At 37.0% G+C, this 18,801-nt stretch overlaps 1 protein-coding gene across 1 annotated transcript in view; it reads right to left on the minus strand.

Moving 5' to 3' along the window:
* The window catches only part of KIF6 (kinesin family member 6), a 148,607-nt gene that overhangs the window by 29,446 nt on the left and 100,360 nt on the right, over positions 1–18,801 (minus strand). The window contains exon 16 of the mRNA XM_056487306.1: positions 294–344. Coding sequence (XP_056343281.1) covers positions 294–344 — 51 coding nt within the window. The remainder of the gene's footprint in view (positions 1–293; positions 345–18,801) is intronic.

The raw sequence follows: 18,801 nt of genomic DNA on the forward strand, positions 1-18,801 counted from the left end.
AAAAAGAATGTTAGATTGTGGCAACATGGCTACTAGCTCAGCCTCAGGACAAATCAATATCTGCTAATGGGAATTCAGATTAGAATAATCAGAAACCAAACTCCCAATCTGTAAGAATTGCAAATTATTTTTCTCTCAGGCAAAGTTCACAGAATCCATGTTCTTTGTGGCATGGAGTATTGTAGAAATACTGTGGTAAAAAACTGTCATAGAATCTGCCTCCCAAGCAGATTCAGCCTTGGGAGAAAGGTTATTGTCCCTGTTGTATCCTATCTAAAATGTTATGCTCTTACCTAGAGCTGCTCTCTGAATCTGCCTCTGGATTATCTTTCTTTTCAGATTGTCTGTAAAAAACACAAAATGCAAATAATTAGAATTCAAAATCAGAATCAGAATTGGAATCAAAAATCAATGAAGTTGTTGCTTATTTGCTATCATTTGAAACTCCCTGTGCTGCTGGCCAATTTTAGGGTTTTTTTGTGATCCATGGGACAAGTTCATTTCTGAGTTCACTCCTCTCTACTGCAAGTAAACAAGTAGGCACAATGTGACTCTACATATACTGAGATTTAACTGTCCAGTAAGAAAGACTGAAAAATAAGCATTTACTGTCAAGCTGTCAAGCATTTACTGTCATTACTTTCACAGGATAATGATCTCCTACTGCTAGATACAAAAGAAGTCCAAACGAGACCAGAGGACATATGGAATCCCAAGTATTTGTTCAAACGGACTTAAAGGTGCTTCTGAGGTAGTAGGTCACTAATCCACCCCTTTGCCAGCAAAAAACTAATTCCCCAAAATCCATTTTTCCTGCCTGTCTTGCTCAGTTTTAAGTATCCCATGTGCTAGAGCTTCTGCAAGTTCTACTACTGTCCTGATTCTCACTGGGGTTAATCTTTTCAGTAGCTAGGAGAGGACAGTGAGGTTATTTTGCACTACCTCACATCATTGCTGGGGGCAGGAGAAAGGAACACTCTTCTCAGGAGAAGGGACAAGTAAACATGGCAGAGGGAGTAATCCTATGTTGTCTAAAATTGGGGAGGTTTTCTGTGTGACTTGTTTCTTTTCCTGTGACCTCTGCCATTAGCATTGTTGCTGCTTGTGTTCATTGTCTTATCTCATTGCTGTTTCCAGTAAATTGTTCTTACCTCAATCTGTTATCTCTGCCTTTCTTACCTCCAATAATTCTCTCCATCCCACCACAGCTGGGAAGGGAAGGGGAGAACAGGGCAGTGAGAGACAGCAGTGTGTGGTTTGGAGAGCCTTGGTGGGGGCACCGAGTTGGGCAGTAACACTCCTAGATCATGGCAACTACTCAACAGGACTTGCTGTGTAGATGCCATTAATTTTCAATCAAAAATTAACCAATTCCATTATCTGAACATTCCTAGTTAAGACACCCATGCCCAATAAAACTCACTTTTATCAATTTTCTACCTGATCTATGACAATGGGCTAGTTTCCCAATTATTTCAAACAATAATTAGATTACCACATGGGAAACCATTATTCAAAGACATTAATGGAACCAATAAAGGAAAAACATAAATCTAAATATGAAATTTCAGCAGTAAATATATTCAGAAGGGGGATGGGATTATGCCTTTTGAGTTTTCAAATTAAAACAATTTCTAAGCAGAGATTTTTCATAATATTTACTAAGCTGTATATCTGGATACCAGGGAAAGAAAAAAATTTCATTGTGGATTCACTTTTTTCCCCTCAGACCTGTGATTATCTATATCATATTAGTGTGCCTTTTGAATTAAAATATAATTTTGCTTGCAAGTGAAGTCTTACAGAGTAAGCTAATCAGAGGAAAATTACTCATTAAAAGTTGGTAAAAGCTTAACCAGAGAATACAAAAAAACATTTAAATTCACAGGTCATGAGAATTAGATTGTTCTGTGAGAACAAAAGGACCATAACAAACTGAATTTCTTTGGAAGTTATGAGGATAATTGTTAAGTATTTAGTAGCATTGTAGGAAATGTATTATTTGCAATACATTACAGTGTAACAGTCAAATTTTGTTGATTTGAATGTTTATAAAAATCAAACAAAAGAAAACACCTTACCTACTCTTTGTCTATAAATTAGACATAGAGTTGTATTTTTCTGCAGAGGAGGTTTTATTCTTTTTAATTATTTTTAATTAAACCAATGAATTTTTCTGTAATTAAAGGTACCTACAAAATTAGGCAAATATAATCTGTAAAATTAGGCCTTCAGCTACTGAGAAACAGGTTAAGTGAAATAGCTAACTTCATCTAACCCTGCTATAAAAACAAATAAATCCTCCATCTCAGCTGTACTAACGCTCAACCAAAAAACACATTCAGTTAAACAAGTTGATTCCTTTAACTATAGAAAAAACACCTTTGATTACTAATTTTTATTGATAAAAACCTGGGTGAATGAGCAACATTCATGCTATTTGTGCTTTGGAAGCTCTATAAAGCAACTCAGTTGATTTCAATACTCAATGAAATGTGATTAAACATGCTACTTTTTTCTCAAATTGCTTTTTGCTATTCTGACTATTTAGATCCTTGTATTATATTGCACTGTTTTACACTGTGTGATGTTACTCACTCAGTATTGAGCCATGAGACAGCCATGAAACAATTTGTAGTAATCTTGAAACTTATCTCAATGGATTACCATTAATAAGAGGTACCTCAGAAACAATCTATGCTTTTTTCTTTATGTACAGGCTCAGAAACTCTCTTTAGCACTGTGAACTGCTAAAGGCAACTGCCACTGTTGTTTGAAAAAAAATGGTTCCAGTAGGGACAACAGGCTTTTCATCAAGAGCCACCTGAAAATAAGGGTGACATACAGTTCTTAGTCTTGTCAATAACTGGTGTTATATCCCCTTCTTTAACCTTGCTAGAAACAGAGTAATCTAAATGTTTTGCATTTCAAGTGGCAATGAGGTCAACCAAAAAAAGCAGACCAAAAAGTCAATGAGATCAAGCAAACAGACAACAGTTTGCCATCAATACAAATATGTTGAAACACAAGAACTTTGGGATTGAGTTTTGAATGATTACAGCCAAGAACCTTGACTTTCAATTACATAAGGTTTACTCTGAGCACAGCTGGCATAGAACACACAGAGGCTGCAGAAGCTCTACTTGTATTGCCAGCTTTGTCAGACCATTCAGAAGTGTGAAACTGTCCCAAATGTTTCTCTCTCCCTTCTTTCTAGTCTTTGTTACACTTTTTCTCCATCCATGACATGGACCATGTTGCAAGAAAGCTTCTTCTATTTGGCAGCTTTGTGAAAGAATGAGAAATTTGAATCAGACCACCGGTAATCAGAGAGGAATCAAAGAAAACTCCATCAGCTAGAAAAATAAAACTCCAGCCTTACTATTCTTCTAGCAAAAGAGTTTTCTTTTTCTTCTTTAAATAGAAATAGAAAGATGAGATTTATCCAATTCACACAGTCCAAACTGCCTTTTCAGGGCAGCAAAAACTGAATTTCATTTCCCAGAAAATTTCCCGAAGAGAAACTGAAATTTTATTATGGGAAAAGTAGGGCAAAGACGAGTTCTGGTTTGGGGGACATGGTGGTATCATAAGGCACGTGACAATAATTCCATACCAAGATTTAGCCAGCCAGATATGATTGAATATTTCAATTTGTTTTAATCCAATCTGAAATTTGACAGTTTGTTTAGATTTTATTTGGGGAAAGAATTGTTTTCACTTAGAAGCTCTTATTTTTAACAAACCCTTAAGATCTTCTGTGTATGTTTTTGATTAAAGTAATCTTGTTTTGTTTTCACTATAAATACTTGTGGGGGAGAATAAATGTTTCTGACCTGCTCTACTTTTCTTCCTCTGAGAACACCATTGCCCCAGTGCTAGGCTTGAAGTTCATAAGTGACAGAAGTAGGGGATGATTCCAGTACTGTTGCCTGCACAAATCTTCCCATATAAACAAAAGGAAGATTTCAGTTTTAAGTACTGCCCATTCTACAATTTTCATAAACACAATTATATACCCAAAGAACTATGAAGAATCACATTCTCATAAAAAACCCCACCATGCCTTCTGATTTCAAGTGTAAAGTTGTGGACGAGGTAGTGCTTAAATGTGGTTTGCAAAAATTGAATTTAATTGAATGGAGAACATATCTCAGCATATGGCTAATTATATTTTCTGAAGTTCCACCAAACAACAAGCTAAAAATAGATCTATAGCTGATACCAAATAATTTTTTCCAGCAGAGTCATTCCTCATCTGGAGATAACGGCCCCAATAAAATGTTGACTGCTGCAACTCCACATGTTTTGGCAAGAAAAGTAGTTTTGTGGAATTTAAGAATTCACTCAGCATGCAGCCAGCTGTCATTAAGGCTGTGATAAATCTGTTGGTTTTGGCCTGCCTTTCTGGAGATATGTAGGTATGGAAAAGAGATGAGCTGGTAACACAGAACTTCAGCTTTGTGACAGGAGTCAAAAGCAAGGAGGGAGATGGAGAAGACAAAATGGAATAGAGAAATCTAATTAAGAGTGATGTAAAGCAGAGGAAAGTGTCCCATATGGTGACTAAATATGACAGAAAACATGAGTTGAATAATATGGCTGTCCTTTAACTTCTTGTCTTTGCGTTGTTCCAGATTGTTTCAAGGATCTGAAATTATCTTCCAATGTATTATAGACAAGGAATGCTTTGTCCTGAGGCATATGCTTCAGGACAACACAAAAGTGAATATGTTATAATTAAAAAACTGCACTAATTTATGAAAATGTTTTTTGTTTTTGTTTGAGTCCACATTACAGGTTTTAAAACTTCTCTTATGCCTTATTAGATCCTCAATATAATACTATTATAAGATTTCAAAGACTGCTAACTCAAGAACTGACAGGCTAAAGCCTTTGTCAATGGCTCCTCATCTCTTGTTATTTTTTAGTATTTTTCTATTATTTTACATTTTCCAAGCCTGCATTTATCTTAATACATCCTGGAGATCCTGAAACCTTCACACCTCAAATAGGATGCCGTATGTTTCACTTTCTTTATTGTTAAATCATTTTAGGTGTTACATAAAATATCTAGCAGAACATCCTCTCGTGCATCCATGGCATCTGATTCCTGAAATTCACCCTCCAGGGATTCTGGATCCCTAATCATGCTATATGGTATTAGATGTTGCTGTTTTCCTGTTTGTCACACTACCACACCAGACAATATTCTGAGGGTGCACAAGAAGCTGTGATGGAACATAGCTGGGACAGCTGAGCCCAATGGGCCAAAGGGATATTCCATACCCTGTGGCATTATGTTTAATTAAAACAGGCTAGAGGGGACAAGAATGAGGCAGAGGCATTTGGAGTGATGGTATTTGTCTTCCTAAGTCACAATTAGGAGTGAAGGAACCCTGCTTGCCTGGAGATGGCTGAACACCTGGCTGTCAATAGGGAGTAAAGGAATTCCTTATTCTGCTTTGCTTGCACACACAGGTTTTGCTTTACTCATGAAACTATCTTTATAGCAACCCATGAGTTTTCTTACTTTTACTTTTCTGATTCTTTCCCCAGTCCCACCAGAACAGAGCAAGCAAGTGGCTGTGTGGTGCTTTTTTGCCAGCTGGGCTTCAACCAGGACAGGAAGTAAGTGGGGGCTTTGTTTGTAATGTAATGCCCCTATATTTGTTGTTGTACTCAGCTATGAAGACCAACTTAAGACTCTGGAACTATTAAATCTGATTCATGTAGTTGCATGCACCCACTTGAATCAGTCCTGCTGAATGAGCAGAAATTAAATATGCATATTCAACAAATAATCACTCAGAGACAAAGAAGGGAGAAGTCTCATAACTTTCATGAGCCTTGTACAGATATATTTTTAACTGAGCTTGATGTTAGAGTTGTAACAGCTTTTACAAAGTATTCCTGAAAGTAGAAGACGTTGAACCCAAGTGTTAATATTCAAATGGAACAATATCTCAAACTGAGAAGATCAAACAGAGATAGTTAAAGGAAATATTACCAGATGTGCTAGAATAGTTTATAAAATTTTGTGAGGAAATTGTATGAGAACACAGTCTATGATAGAAATTATCTGACAAGGAAAGTCATGGAATAAAAAAAAAAAATTATGTTCTAATGTAAAATCCTGCAGTGCTAAGAGCAAATAAACCACTCAGCCTTTCTCTGACCCAGAGAAATATTTAGGACAAATTCTGAATTTACTTTTCAAACTGTCCTTCTCCAATGGCAAAAACATGTCAGTTGGCTCTATTAGGACAATGTGCAGAGACAAAGTAGTCTGCATTAGTAAACTGGCTCAACACTATGTCTGATAGAAATGCTTTGTTTTGGAATACATGGTTGGCCAAATCCCCATGTAATTTGATAGCTTCTAATTTTCAAGAAGTCCTTGGTGGCATCAGGGAGGAAAACATGCTGTTGCAATACTCAGGGTCTCTCTGATGCACATACATTTTTCCAGGTATGAAATATGGCCCTCATCAGCATTAAAAATATATGGATGACAATACCTTAGGTAAAACTGTAGAGTATAACCTGCTGCAGCAAATTTCTGCCTTCTGCAGCAGTTTAAGATTTTACTTCCTCTTATTTCTCCTCTTCCCTCTCCTTTCCCTCCATCCCAAAGTTTTCTGTCAAAGGTGACTGCCCCACAGCAGAGGATGTAGAAGGAAATATCTGCCCATGTTCTGGCTGCTCTAGCAGCAGAATTTGGCACATCAGCACAAACATACCAGCAATTTAAGCTGAGACACTATCATCAACTCAACTACAATGTCTGAAACACAAGTAAACACTCTCTTTTTCCAGCTGGGAAGAAAAGATTGGAGAAAGGAACTGCCAGTAAAAAGATGGGCCAGATAATTGGGAGCAAGGAAGCTGATGGGAATTAACAGAACTCACCAGTTGGAGCTCCCAGGAAGGACAACAGGTTTATAATTTGAAGCACAACCCTGACTTTCATAAATTCATAGTTGCAAACCAAAGCCTAAGCTCAGCACATTACCAAGCACACATGGAAATACAGAGTTTCCCCAACATAATCTCCTTCCTTGGAATTTAAATATCTCAGATTCAAATGGATATATTTTACTATCATGTAGGATACTGTACATTTTGAGATTACTATTTAAAATATCTGACTGGGGCATGTCCCCTTCCTTGCCATACTCAGTTGAGACAGTTGACTGAGTTGACTCAGACTGTTGTAGGCTACATAGGTCTTAATTGTTGAAGTGTTCCCAAAGGTACACTTCAACACTTTTTCTAAAAATACAGATACTCAACACTGGAACATCTAGAATAACCAACATAAAACATTAAGGGCTCTGGACTGCAGCTCAGTATCTCCTTGAAATTGGAAATCAAAACCTTGATGCTTTCTGAATTTAAAAAGAAATACTTGGACCTTTATTTTCATGTCCCAAGGTTGTCTGTCACTAATTTCTCACCAGGCATTTTTAGCCAAGCATGGATATATAGCAGCAAGCACATTCCAAGGGACTTCAGCAGAAGTACACATTATGTCAGAGTACTCCAGAGCTCAGGAATAGGCAGCTCAGCCAATAAAGTAGTACTTCTGTACGTCCTGTAGCAATGGCAGTTTGTTGCATTCAGGAAATAAAATGAACAGTTTTTTGGGGGGGATTTATTTGGTTTTGTTTTTCCTAGATGGCTCTCCTGAATTTAGTTACCTAAATTCACTTAAGCTATACCTTAGATGCCAGAGTGCTATTTTAGGTATTGTCCAAAGTGAACAAATATTCCATTTATTTATCTTCATGCGCTAGAAAAGAAACAAAAATTATGCACATCTGGAAACTGTTGTTCTGTTGTTTATCACATCTATTTGTTCATTAATTAAATATTAAATTGGTCCAAAAAGCATGACTGAAAAGCAATGCCATATGGATAAGCAGCCATAGTCTGTGAATTTAGTGATCTGGATGTTCATATGACTAAATGCCTCTTTTCTCTTGATTGTTTCTCAGAAATTATTGTGAAGAGAAAGAATAAGGGAAATAGTCAGAGAAACAGCTTTGTATATAGTTCCTATCCTTTTCACATTTTCAAATATGCAAATTTATGAAGGATAGAAAATAAATAAAGGGTTCTTAAGAGTACAAACAAGCAAAGTCAAAACCAAAGGATTTTGTCCCCGACAAGTATTCTGGTAGTAATACTCTGGTCTCACTTATTATTTTAAGCATTATTTTAAGCAGAGAGTGATTATATTCATGTTTCAGATGAACATGGTTGTTTTCTGTTACCATACTGTCTTCATGGCATTGTAATTTCTATGTAACAATTTGATGTCCAGTTTCATTTTGTGACATTTCTTCTGGACAGAATTGTGCAACATAAAGTTAAATATAGAGTTCTAGGGCTCGCTATATGCTTCAATTTCCGAAACTTTTAAAATTTTGCTCTTACCCAAGGAATTCTCCTAGCTTTAAGCACATACTGCTGTGTAACTTCTGGTCAGATGAGACCGACTGATGTCAAGAATCTGACAGATACGACACAAAATTAAAAAGAAAATAAATAAAAAAAATACTATGCTGAAGCTGATTAGATACTCTACCATGTTTTGAGACCATTCATGTAAACATTTCAGGGTGATGGAAACAAGTCAGACTACTAATGAGTGTATGACACATTTTTTAATGCACATTTACCTGTAATATTTGTACCAAACCTTTGAAAAGTGACTCCTTGAGAGTCAGACACATACTAGCAACCCAGTAAAATCTGAAATAACTTCCTGTGAAGACACAGCATCCACTGTTGTGGATAAGCCTAAGTCCAGTTCTTAAATTGCTCAGCAATTTAAAACACAACCTGATTATGTTAACTGGTATAATGATGTAATCAGCTCAGATCAGCCTTAAATAAAGTACATGACAAAATCTTCTTATTACAGCTACTTGCTGTTGATTGCATTCCTTCTGCAACATTCATAACCAGTTATAGTGACATCACATGATTTAGGGAATAGTTTGATTAGAAAAAAAAAGCTATTGTCTTTTAGTATGTGTATGTCTGCATGCCTATGCTACAAGTCTGCATGAATGCTATCTAGATGTGTAAATGAACCATGAGATATTATGAAAAACAAATTTCTATTTCTGTGTTCAGGAAGGAATATCACTCTTGGACACTACTACTCTGAATAAGCTGAGGTCTACTTTAAAATTTGAAGCTTTGATTTTTCACTGTTAAAATCTCTGGCCATCCAGTATGAAAGACATAGATGACTTGGATGCAGGACTTGAGGGAATACTAAGTTTACTGATGACACTAACTTGGAAGGAGCTGTTGACTCACTTGAGGGCAGAGAGGCCTGCAGAGAGACAAATTAGAAAGATGAGCAATTACTCCTAAATGAAGTTCAGCAGGGGAAAGTGCCAGATTCTGCACCTGGGATGGGGCAAACCTGTATTGTTTTCTATATAGAGTAAGGAATGAGAGGCTGGGGAGCAGTGCTGCAGAAAGGGACCTCGGGTTTTGGTCTGTGGTAACTTGAACACGAGTCAGCAATGCCCTGGCAGCCAGGAGTGCCAAGAGTGCCCTGGGAGCATCAGGCACAGTACTGGGAGAGGTTTATGCTGGCTATCAGTAGAAGGTTCTTCACCCAGAGGGTGGTTGGGCACTGGAACAGGCTTCCCAGGGAAGTGGTCACAGCATCAAACCTCACAGAGTTTAAGAAGCATTTGGGCAGTGCTCTCAGGCACATGGTGTCAGTCTTGGGGTTGTCCTGTTCAGAGCCAGGAGTTGGACTCAGTAAGCCTGATAGGTCCCTTCCAAGTCAGTATATTCTGTGATTTTATGATCAAGAAAAACTTTTTGTACAAAAGACTGTAGGATTTAACACGCATACCTTGTATTACAGCATCAACTATCACCCAGCATTTTTTCTTTAAAAGAGCAAATTGAATAGATTGACATAAGAACATACTATAGCCTTATAAATAGCCTAATAAAATAGCAAAATGCAGTGTAGCAATCTAGCAATGACTATCTGTTTTCAGTCAAAAGACATCTTACAAGCAGAAATTCTGTTACTATTTTTCCAAGTTTATAGCCATGATTTGATTAAATCCAATGAGCCTGGTCAATTTGTTTTAGTTATTCTAGTGAAACCTTAAGTAAAAAATATTTACTTGGTTTCTTCCTGAGCATAACTTTTTCCCCTGAAAATAGTTCTGTTTGTAAAGAACAGAACAACATTTGTAATAATTAGAAAATGAAAATGTTTCCTACATATGTACATTCCAACTCAGAGCCAAAGAAAACATTAACATCTTGGGCCTGGAGTGACTGTTACACTAATAAGGTTCTTCTGTTTAAAGAATAGCACACCAGGGGAGCATGATAGAGCTGTTCAAATGAGTTCATTCAGTTTGGTATTTTCAGAATAAGTCATTTGACAAATCATGTTTTCTCATTCTGAGGACCCATTCAGCATATGCACTGTAACCCTGGGGCACTGTCTATTGTTTGAAAGTAAAAACAAACATATGCAAGTGACTCTGAAACAATAGACAATATTTAGCATTTCCATTAACATATGCATTGCCCCCTGAAGCCAAAAGACTTCTACCTTCTGAAATAAGTTTGCTGAGTGCTGCTGCAAAGACTACTTCATATTACCAAAGATGGCATCCTCTTCTTATAAGGAGGTGCAGAAAAGAGGAAAAGGCTGCAATAAGGCTACTGGAACTGCCTGGTACTCTTGCCAGTCTCATTTCTACCAAATCATATAAGAAAAATCCTAAGAAAACCAGCTAAGGAATTACATAGAACAATGACACGTGTCCTTCTTTCTTTTCTGAAAATGGCCAAAGCACAACTGTGCTGTAGCAGCAGCAGCAGAACAGACAGCTCTGGCACAGGTACCATAAACCTAGGTGTACCTCTGAAGGGAGAAAGCCTGTGCCACCCACGTGATGGACATCTCAGCCTCACAATAATCCTGATTTTACTGCTCTCCTCAGGGTTAGGCTTAGTTTTAAGGTAGAGAAAACTTAACAGAGATCAGTCCAGTGATCTGCACAGGAAAAGACATGCCAAGGGGAGCATGGCACTGCACCAGCATTGCTCCCTCCACACCTTACCCCATAAAAATACCGATGTGCTGGGTATCCGTGCCTATGAAAATACTTATTACGCCAAAATTAGGGTAAGGCTTGAAAAAACACAAAATGCCTTTGATCATGTCTTCTTTCCAGAGTGTTGGTTACAATTTCTTCTCTGTTTTCAAGATTTCAATTCCTTTATGGAAAAGAAATTCTTCCTTTCCAGAAAAGAAATAAAATTTTGCAATTTCAATGAGGATAAATTTGGCAAGATTTGGTTCATTTCCTTGCAATTCATGGCATCTGATGCCATTTTATTGTTTTCCCTTTGGGGAAGATTTTTTTTTATTTTTCATCACGCTTGTAGTTTATGGATATCTTCTGCCTTTTCATTTGATTTCATTGCCAGATTTTGAGATTTCAGAAAGGTTAATTTTAGCAGGAAAAATTACAAACACTCAGATAAAGAGATAAGATCAAATAAAATGCAATAGAAAAAAGAAAATCTGGAAATGGAGAGACTGCAAGCAAATAAATTGGGCTGAAACGAGATGCAGTGAAAAGGACCATAACTTGCCAAAATTAACTGTACAGAAATCCCAAAACAGGGAACAAACCCAAATGAAATACAAGACAGGATATTGATGAAATGTCCTGCCTAATTAAAAAAAAAAAAAAAAATCACCAGAGGGAAAACAATCAAATACCACAGGATGCCATGAAGTGCAGTGAAAAAGACCAAAATTTGCCTAAATTAATTAAATTAATCTTACTGAAATCCTAACATCAGGGGGCCATGCCGTTTGAAATTACTGTGAAGTAATTGATTTATTTTCCTGGAAGAAAATTTTCCTGAAAAGGATGTGTAAGCAAATTAAATCTTGCATTTTTAATGAGGAATTAACTTAGGAAGGTTTTGCCCATTTCCCTTTACTTCATGGCATCCAATGCCTTTTTACTGCTTACCCTTCGGTGAAGATTTTTTTTTTCCATTAGGCATTTAATTTCATACATCTCTACTTCTGTCTTTTCCTTTGACTTTGTTTCCTGATCTTGGGATTTCAGTAAGAATAATTTTGGCAAGTTTTGGTCCTTTTTGCTGCACTTAATTTTATTCCTATCAATTTGCTTGTAGTCACGCAATTTCCAATTTTTTTTTTTTTTTTTCATTTTATTGGATCATGTCTCCTTTCCAGAGTCTTTGCAACCCTTTCTTTTCTGTTATCAAGAATTCATTTCCTTTCTTGAAATGAAGAATTCTTGTGATTTCAATGAGGATCAATTCATCAGGGTTTGGTTCTTCTCTCTGCTCTTTATGCACCCCATGTAATTTCATTGTTTTTTCTTTGTTTTAATTTTTTTTTTTTTTTCATTTCTTTTAATGAATTTCATCTCCTGTCTCTTCTTTTGACTTCATTCCCTTAGGTTTTAGTGCATATTGTTTTGGTAGGTTGCAGAGCATTGTATATAGAAAATGGAACAGCCCACTTCCCAAAGGTTGCTCCCTCAACAGCTTCCTTCTTGGTGCAATTTATGTCCTGGGCACCTAGAAAAGAAAATGCTTTTGCTGCTGTGCTTAGGGTTAGGGTTATGCTTACAGCCTGTGTTGAGAAAACCACAGAGCCTCAAAGTCCATGGACACTGCAACTAGCAATGGCATGCCAACCCCAACATTGCTCCCTTCACACCTTGACATGACCCACAAGATGGAAATTTACTTTGAAAATTTTTTTACTTTGAAAATAATAAGTTTTGCTTAGGGTTAGGCTTGAAAAAAAACACAAAACCCAGAGCCTTAGGGCACTGCAACTAGGCATGCCAAGGGGAGCATGGTGCTGCCCCAACATTGCTCCCTCACACCTTCCTTTTTGGCACATCCCTTGTGTCTTGATCCTCAGCTTTGGAAAATGCTGATTTTTCCTGCTCTGCTTAGGGTTTAGGACCTATAACATGTACAATGCTTACCATACATATAACAAAGCCAGGCTTTCTCTACTGTTTTCAGAAAAGGACAGTGACACTTCACAGGCTTTTTTGATATACTTTATAGTTTTGTTTGGTTTTCCTCCTTATTTGCACATATTACTAGTAGCTTTCTGGGGACTCTTCATTCAGCTAAAAGTATTATTATATTATAAATTACCTAGTCATAGGTTCAGCAAACATAATTGCACTACTTCAAGACAATTTAAGCCGTGCTCAATTGGCAGAGACTTTTAAAATTCTAAAAAAATTTCATGTGAATAAAAATATGATCTGTCGATTACAAATAAGGTGATTGATTACTCTCACTATGAACACTGCGAAAAAGTAGACAAACAAAAAATCATTAACATGAACCTTTCACTGAAGTGCCAGCAAGAAAGAAAAATACATTCCCGTCACTCTGCTTGATATTATGATCCAACTGGCTGCTCGAAGGACAAGAAAATAGTTTGTGGAAATGTGCATCACAGCACTCAGTCTGCCCCAAGAGGATAGTAATCAGCTACCATGTGGTAGGTACCTGCCAGGCATGTGGGAAAGTCATGACACCTATTCTACTTTACAGCACCTTGAGAGAGATCTTCCAGAAGCCACTATGAAAGACCATACCATTTTTAGCTTGTGCTCTACAGATCCCTGGCTAACTAGGCTGGAGAAATCGTGCCTGAAGTGGTAGAAAAATAACCTGGACAGAATCAGGATGAAAGTAGGCCATATTTCATAATGGAAAGAAGGAAATATGTTAAAACTGAAAGATTTGTAACCAAACAGAAAAATAAGATGTAGCACCCTGCAAACAAAGTAAATTACATTTCTAACAAAGAAGAAACTGCAGATGGTGACAAAGTAGTTAAGAAAATAAAATCTTTAGAAACTCAGCTCTTTTTCTGTGTTTTCAATTCCTTGCTTCCAAAAATCAAAATGTAACATTTAAAAAAACAGATTTCAAAGCTGCCGTCATAATGGCACGATACTTAGATATTTATCCAAAACAAACACACATAGGAACTTTGTTTTTTCAGCATTAAGTCGCCAAACAATTGGGCCAAGAAATTAAGGAGCAAGAGACTGAAGACTGTGTCAGCCATGCTGAATGGCTTCAGCTTTAACAGCTACTGCTATTTTTGGTGGACACATAAACATGCCTCGTTTATTACAAAACTGCTTTGAAACTGACCTGCAGATCAGAAACAGACTGGGGCTTCTAGGCACTGGGCCACATTGAATAACATCCCAGCTGGGAAATTACATCTGGGGGACTGTTTGTCCCCATGGCCTGTTTTCTCTTCTGTTTTCCTCACAGATGGCTGCAGGTTCTGCAGAGCTAATATGCTTTGTTATGTTAGGCATAAGCAACATCCCTCAGGAGTAAGCAACATAGTTACACACCTGAGAGGCATAGCTACACGCCTGAGATGAAGTATGGAAGAAATAATGTTTGTGCACTATTTACTGATACAACATGTCTCCTGATACCAAGACTGACTGTTAAGTGACAGAGGACATCTGCAACATACAGGCAGCACTCCAGGAGAAAAGAAATCAGTGGAAACTATGTGTATTGAGGCTTTAATTTTCCATATATCCCAGTGGAGGACCGAAGTGGTGAAGCAGCAGACAGGCAGGCTTTTTTGCTCAGGGAGCTTCCACTCTAAATTGACGTGTTCTTGTCAATAGTGTTACAGCTTCTTCTAGATCACTGGTCTAGCTGCTCATCTGGAATTTCTCAGGTCCTGAGCAATCCAGCTAGGGATGTTGGACACATAAATCATGGTACATGCGTGCAGCCTGACACTGAACAGGCTTTGAAGAAGGCACACACAGTAGATCTGACAGAGAATGTGCTGAATGAGCAGCACAGCATGTGCTGCACCAAGTGCCCATTTGTACTGGATGGGATTGAGCTCAGAGCAACTTGCTCAAGTGGAAGGTGATTCTGCCCAGGGCAGGAGTATTGGAATCAGATGATCTCTTTTCCAATCCAAACCATTCAATGACTGTATAGCTAATGATGCCCTTGATCAACCAAAAGAACAATAAAGATAAATGTGGAAATCTTTGCAGAATCTTCTTTGCACTCCATGCACAAGTACAACTCAAACTGACCTCTGCTGGAGTTTTTCCTTAGCGAGTATTTCAAGATTTCAAGCTACCTGACGAATGAAATGCTGTGGGATGACATTGTTGAGTTATCTGCTCATTAAATCTGCATTCAGAATTAATTTATTCATGAGTTGTTTGCTTCTCATTTGAACCATATTTTTTGTGGAATGTAACCTTTCTTCTTGAAGTTTCTCAATCCCTTTTTAAACCAAATATTGCCATTTTTCTTCTACACTAGTAATTTCCAGTAAAATTTGCTAAGTACATATAAGTTTTCGTAAGTACTTGATAGTTTTGGAATTACACTGGAACAGTGAATTAAATCAGCAACTAGGAAGTCACAATGTTTATTTCCATAAAAGAATAAGTATCTCAGAATATTACACTAAAGAATGGAATGCATTTCAAAGCACAGTAATTTCTCTCTTATTGTAGCCTCACTTCATTCATGGTTGAAACAATGTCCAGTAAGTAAATGTCTGTAACTCAGAATATTTATATTACTGTACAGAAATAGCTAATACTACCAATACTATTGTGCTTTAAGAAAGCAGTGCATTGATTTTGATGGGTTTTCTTTTCATCTAGCAAGTCATCACAGCTTTTTCATTTCATCTAAGTTCCATGTAAAGCATGGAACTTTTCTTTAACAGAGAAATTCCATCCTTCCAAAGTACAGATACTCCTTCAGCAAAAGTTTTGAAAGTGCTATTTGCTCATGCATGACTTCCCTCAATTCTTTCAGCTCATATAATCATGGCTTAAAATATGTGTAGCATTCCTAGTATCAGCCTTGGGATTCTAGTTCTTAACTAGCTGATTCTTCTTTTTCTAAGTAACTTACTGCCCTCATATGAAGTTACAATGTAGATGTACATCATAGACGATAGAGTGCTCTCAGACCATCTCTGCCTAAAAAAAACTTAACTTCATCTATCTTATTTCTTCTCTTCTCTGTGCCAAAATGCTGCCATCAGTTCCCTTCATAAAGTTGTGTAGGTGTAAAGAAAACCCCTCACATAAAATATTCTTACTTTGGAGTTTAATATAGGTCTGCTTGGCTCATCTGTATAGGGAGGAAGAGTGACAGTAACAAGACTGATTTTTTTGTATATGTAGAACCTTGCACCAAGAGAAAAAGGTGGATAAAAATTCCGGGTTTAAATTAATTAGGTTTGGAGTAGGTTTATTATCTATTCACAGAATAGAACAGTGTGACATACAAGTTAGTGAATCAGAATCAATATTTCTTTGAGCACTGACATGCCCTGTCCTTGCTCTCCTCCATCCTCACCATTTCATTGTAGCATGCCATTAAGTGTGATGTATATGAACACTGCGTGAATAATTTGCAACCAAATTAAATGAGGACTCTTCAATAATCTTGCTTTGCAAGACTAGAACATGCTGTCACTAAAGATTATAATTTGCTTTGGTATTCTATGATCTTGTGCACAAAAATCAAAGCCTGAAATGAGGCAGAGCAGTGCAACAGCTCAGCATTCCTGTGGGTATAGATGCACCATCAACATCATGTGCACATAATCCACCCACCTACCCTTTTTCATTCCGAGAGTGCCTGTTTCCTCACACAGTTATTACTCCCACATGAGTTTGCCCTTCCTCTCCCAGCTTCAATCATAATGTTAGCTGATTTCTGGACAGACTAAAAACAACAGCTGCTTCCCTCTGGGAATGAAATACCATATAGTATGCTTTTTTTCCTCTAGGAAAAAACTAAATCTAATAGTGGTAAAAATAACCCAAAATAGTCAGACATTTATAGGAGTGAACTGGAAATCTTTACTACTCTTAAATGCTTCTCACACACAGCACATTCTTGCATATAGGAAACTTTTTTTAGAGGTGAAATTCTGAATGAATATATAAGTTTAATTTACACTGAAAATAGAAGTTGTAATTCCCCTGACTCACTCTTTGATTAATTTAGTAGCAGTTGGCTCTTTTTTGTTATTTAATGCTTTACAGTTTGTTCAGATGTAGAGTAGCCCTTACTGTCACAGTACTTTGACACAGAATGTTTGCAGTACTAGTGTAAAACTACCTTATTGATAACAGCATCCTAGAAAAAAACCAAAAAAATCTTGCTAGCCCTGATAAGGGGAGAAGTTTTTATTTCAGAGGTTTGTCTTTGCTTCTCGTCATAAGCTCTATTTTAATTCACAATAAATTAAACTAATTTTCTCTGACTTCAGTCTGTTTCACCTGGTGGTTGGTAAGTCATGTCCTCATCTTTATCTCAACCCACAACTTTTTTCTTCCACTTTACCCCCCTATTCTTTTGAGGACGGGATGTGAGAGAGCTGCTGGATTGTCAGCTGAAGCTGACGCACCACATTGGGATAGGCACAATCACTCAAATTTTTGCAATGAGAAATTTTCTCCACTATTCTGAAATTAAATCTTAAGCTTCAGCATCAAGTTTCCTTCACTGTCTTCTTCAGTAATACCAAAAGGATCTACTGTTCTTATGAGAGACCCTAACTTTCTGAAAATGATACAATACAAAACACATGCAGCCACACAGCAGTTTTCTCCACCAAGAAAAGAAACCTTTTTCTTTTAGCTAGCAAAACATACACTTTGAAAGTTCTTAATGTTGGACTAGAAAGGCAAAAACGTACTTTGTGTCAGTGCTGGCCCACTTTCCACTTCTCCTACGCTCGTTACAGAGTTCTCATTATTTCCTGACCTCTCAGTTATTTTTTTCCAGTTTCACTCATGTTGGTTTTTTGTATTTGTCTCTTAAAGCCCAGTCCTTGGGTACATTCTCCAGTCATATGTAAACAATTCTGAATAGTTCACTCAAACAAATCCAGACATATCTACATGTTCAAAATCTATACAATTTCTCTGCTTTTTATGGTGTATTTATGCAATATTGACTTGCAAAAAGAATTGCCCCTCAGTGCTTGCACCAAAACCCTTTGCTCCTTTATTTGTGCCTATTCAGAGTTTAGTGTGATAATGCAGCAAACAGTGTCACCAAAATGACCCTGACTTAGAAACACTTCCCTCTTTTTCTTCTTCTTCTTTTTTTTTTTCCCCAAGTATCAGAAAAAGACAATTTTCACCTTCAATAAAATTAATCCTCTTACTTCTAGGAGGTCATTGATAAAAGTAAGCATAATGACAAATCTAAGACATATTATTTTTCATTAAAAAAAAAAAACAAAAACAAAAACTCTGTACTTCTGTTAAACATAAAAGGAGACAGAATCCAGGACTAAGAGATATAGTAGCAAAGAGGCATGCTGGTCACAATGTCTCATTTCTGATATTATAGTTATTTCACACTTGAAATGCACCTTACATCTAGACATGGTTTTCCTTAATCTTTTTTGTGCAAGCAGTAACATCTACAAAAGCTTACCAAGAAAATCCTATAAATTTCTTTTTACAGCCCTAATTTCCTGATGATTTTGAAATGCTTGTGTAATTGAGAAGGGGTTGGAGTATTGTGTGTACTTTTCACTGCAAAATGCTAATACTTCCAAAGTCAGAATGAAAGGGTATTTATGACATAAAAGTTACAGCCAGATGCTGCTGTCACTATCTCAAAATATAATCAGACTGCATGAAATGGATTATTATGGCCTCTGTG

This window comes from Oenanthe melanoleuca, chromosome 3, assembly GCF_029582105.1.
Source record: "Oenanthe melanoleuca isolate GR-GAL-2019-014 chromosome 3, OMel1.0, whole genome shotgun sequence".
Classification (NCBI taxonomy): domain Eukaryota; kingdom Metazoa; phylum Chordata; class Aves; order Passeriformes; family Muscicapidae; genus Oenanthe; species Oenanthe melanoleuca.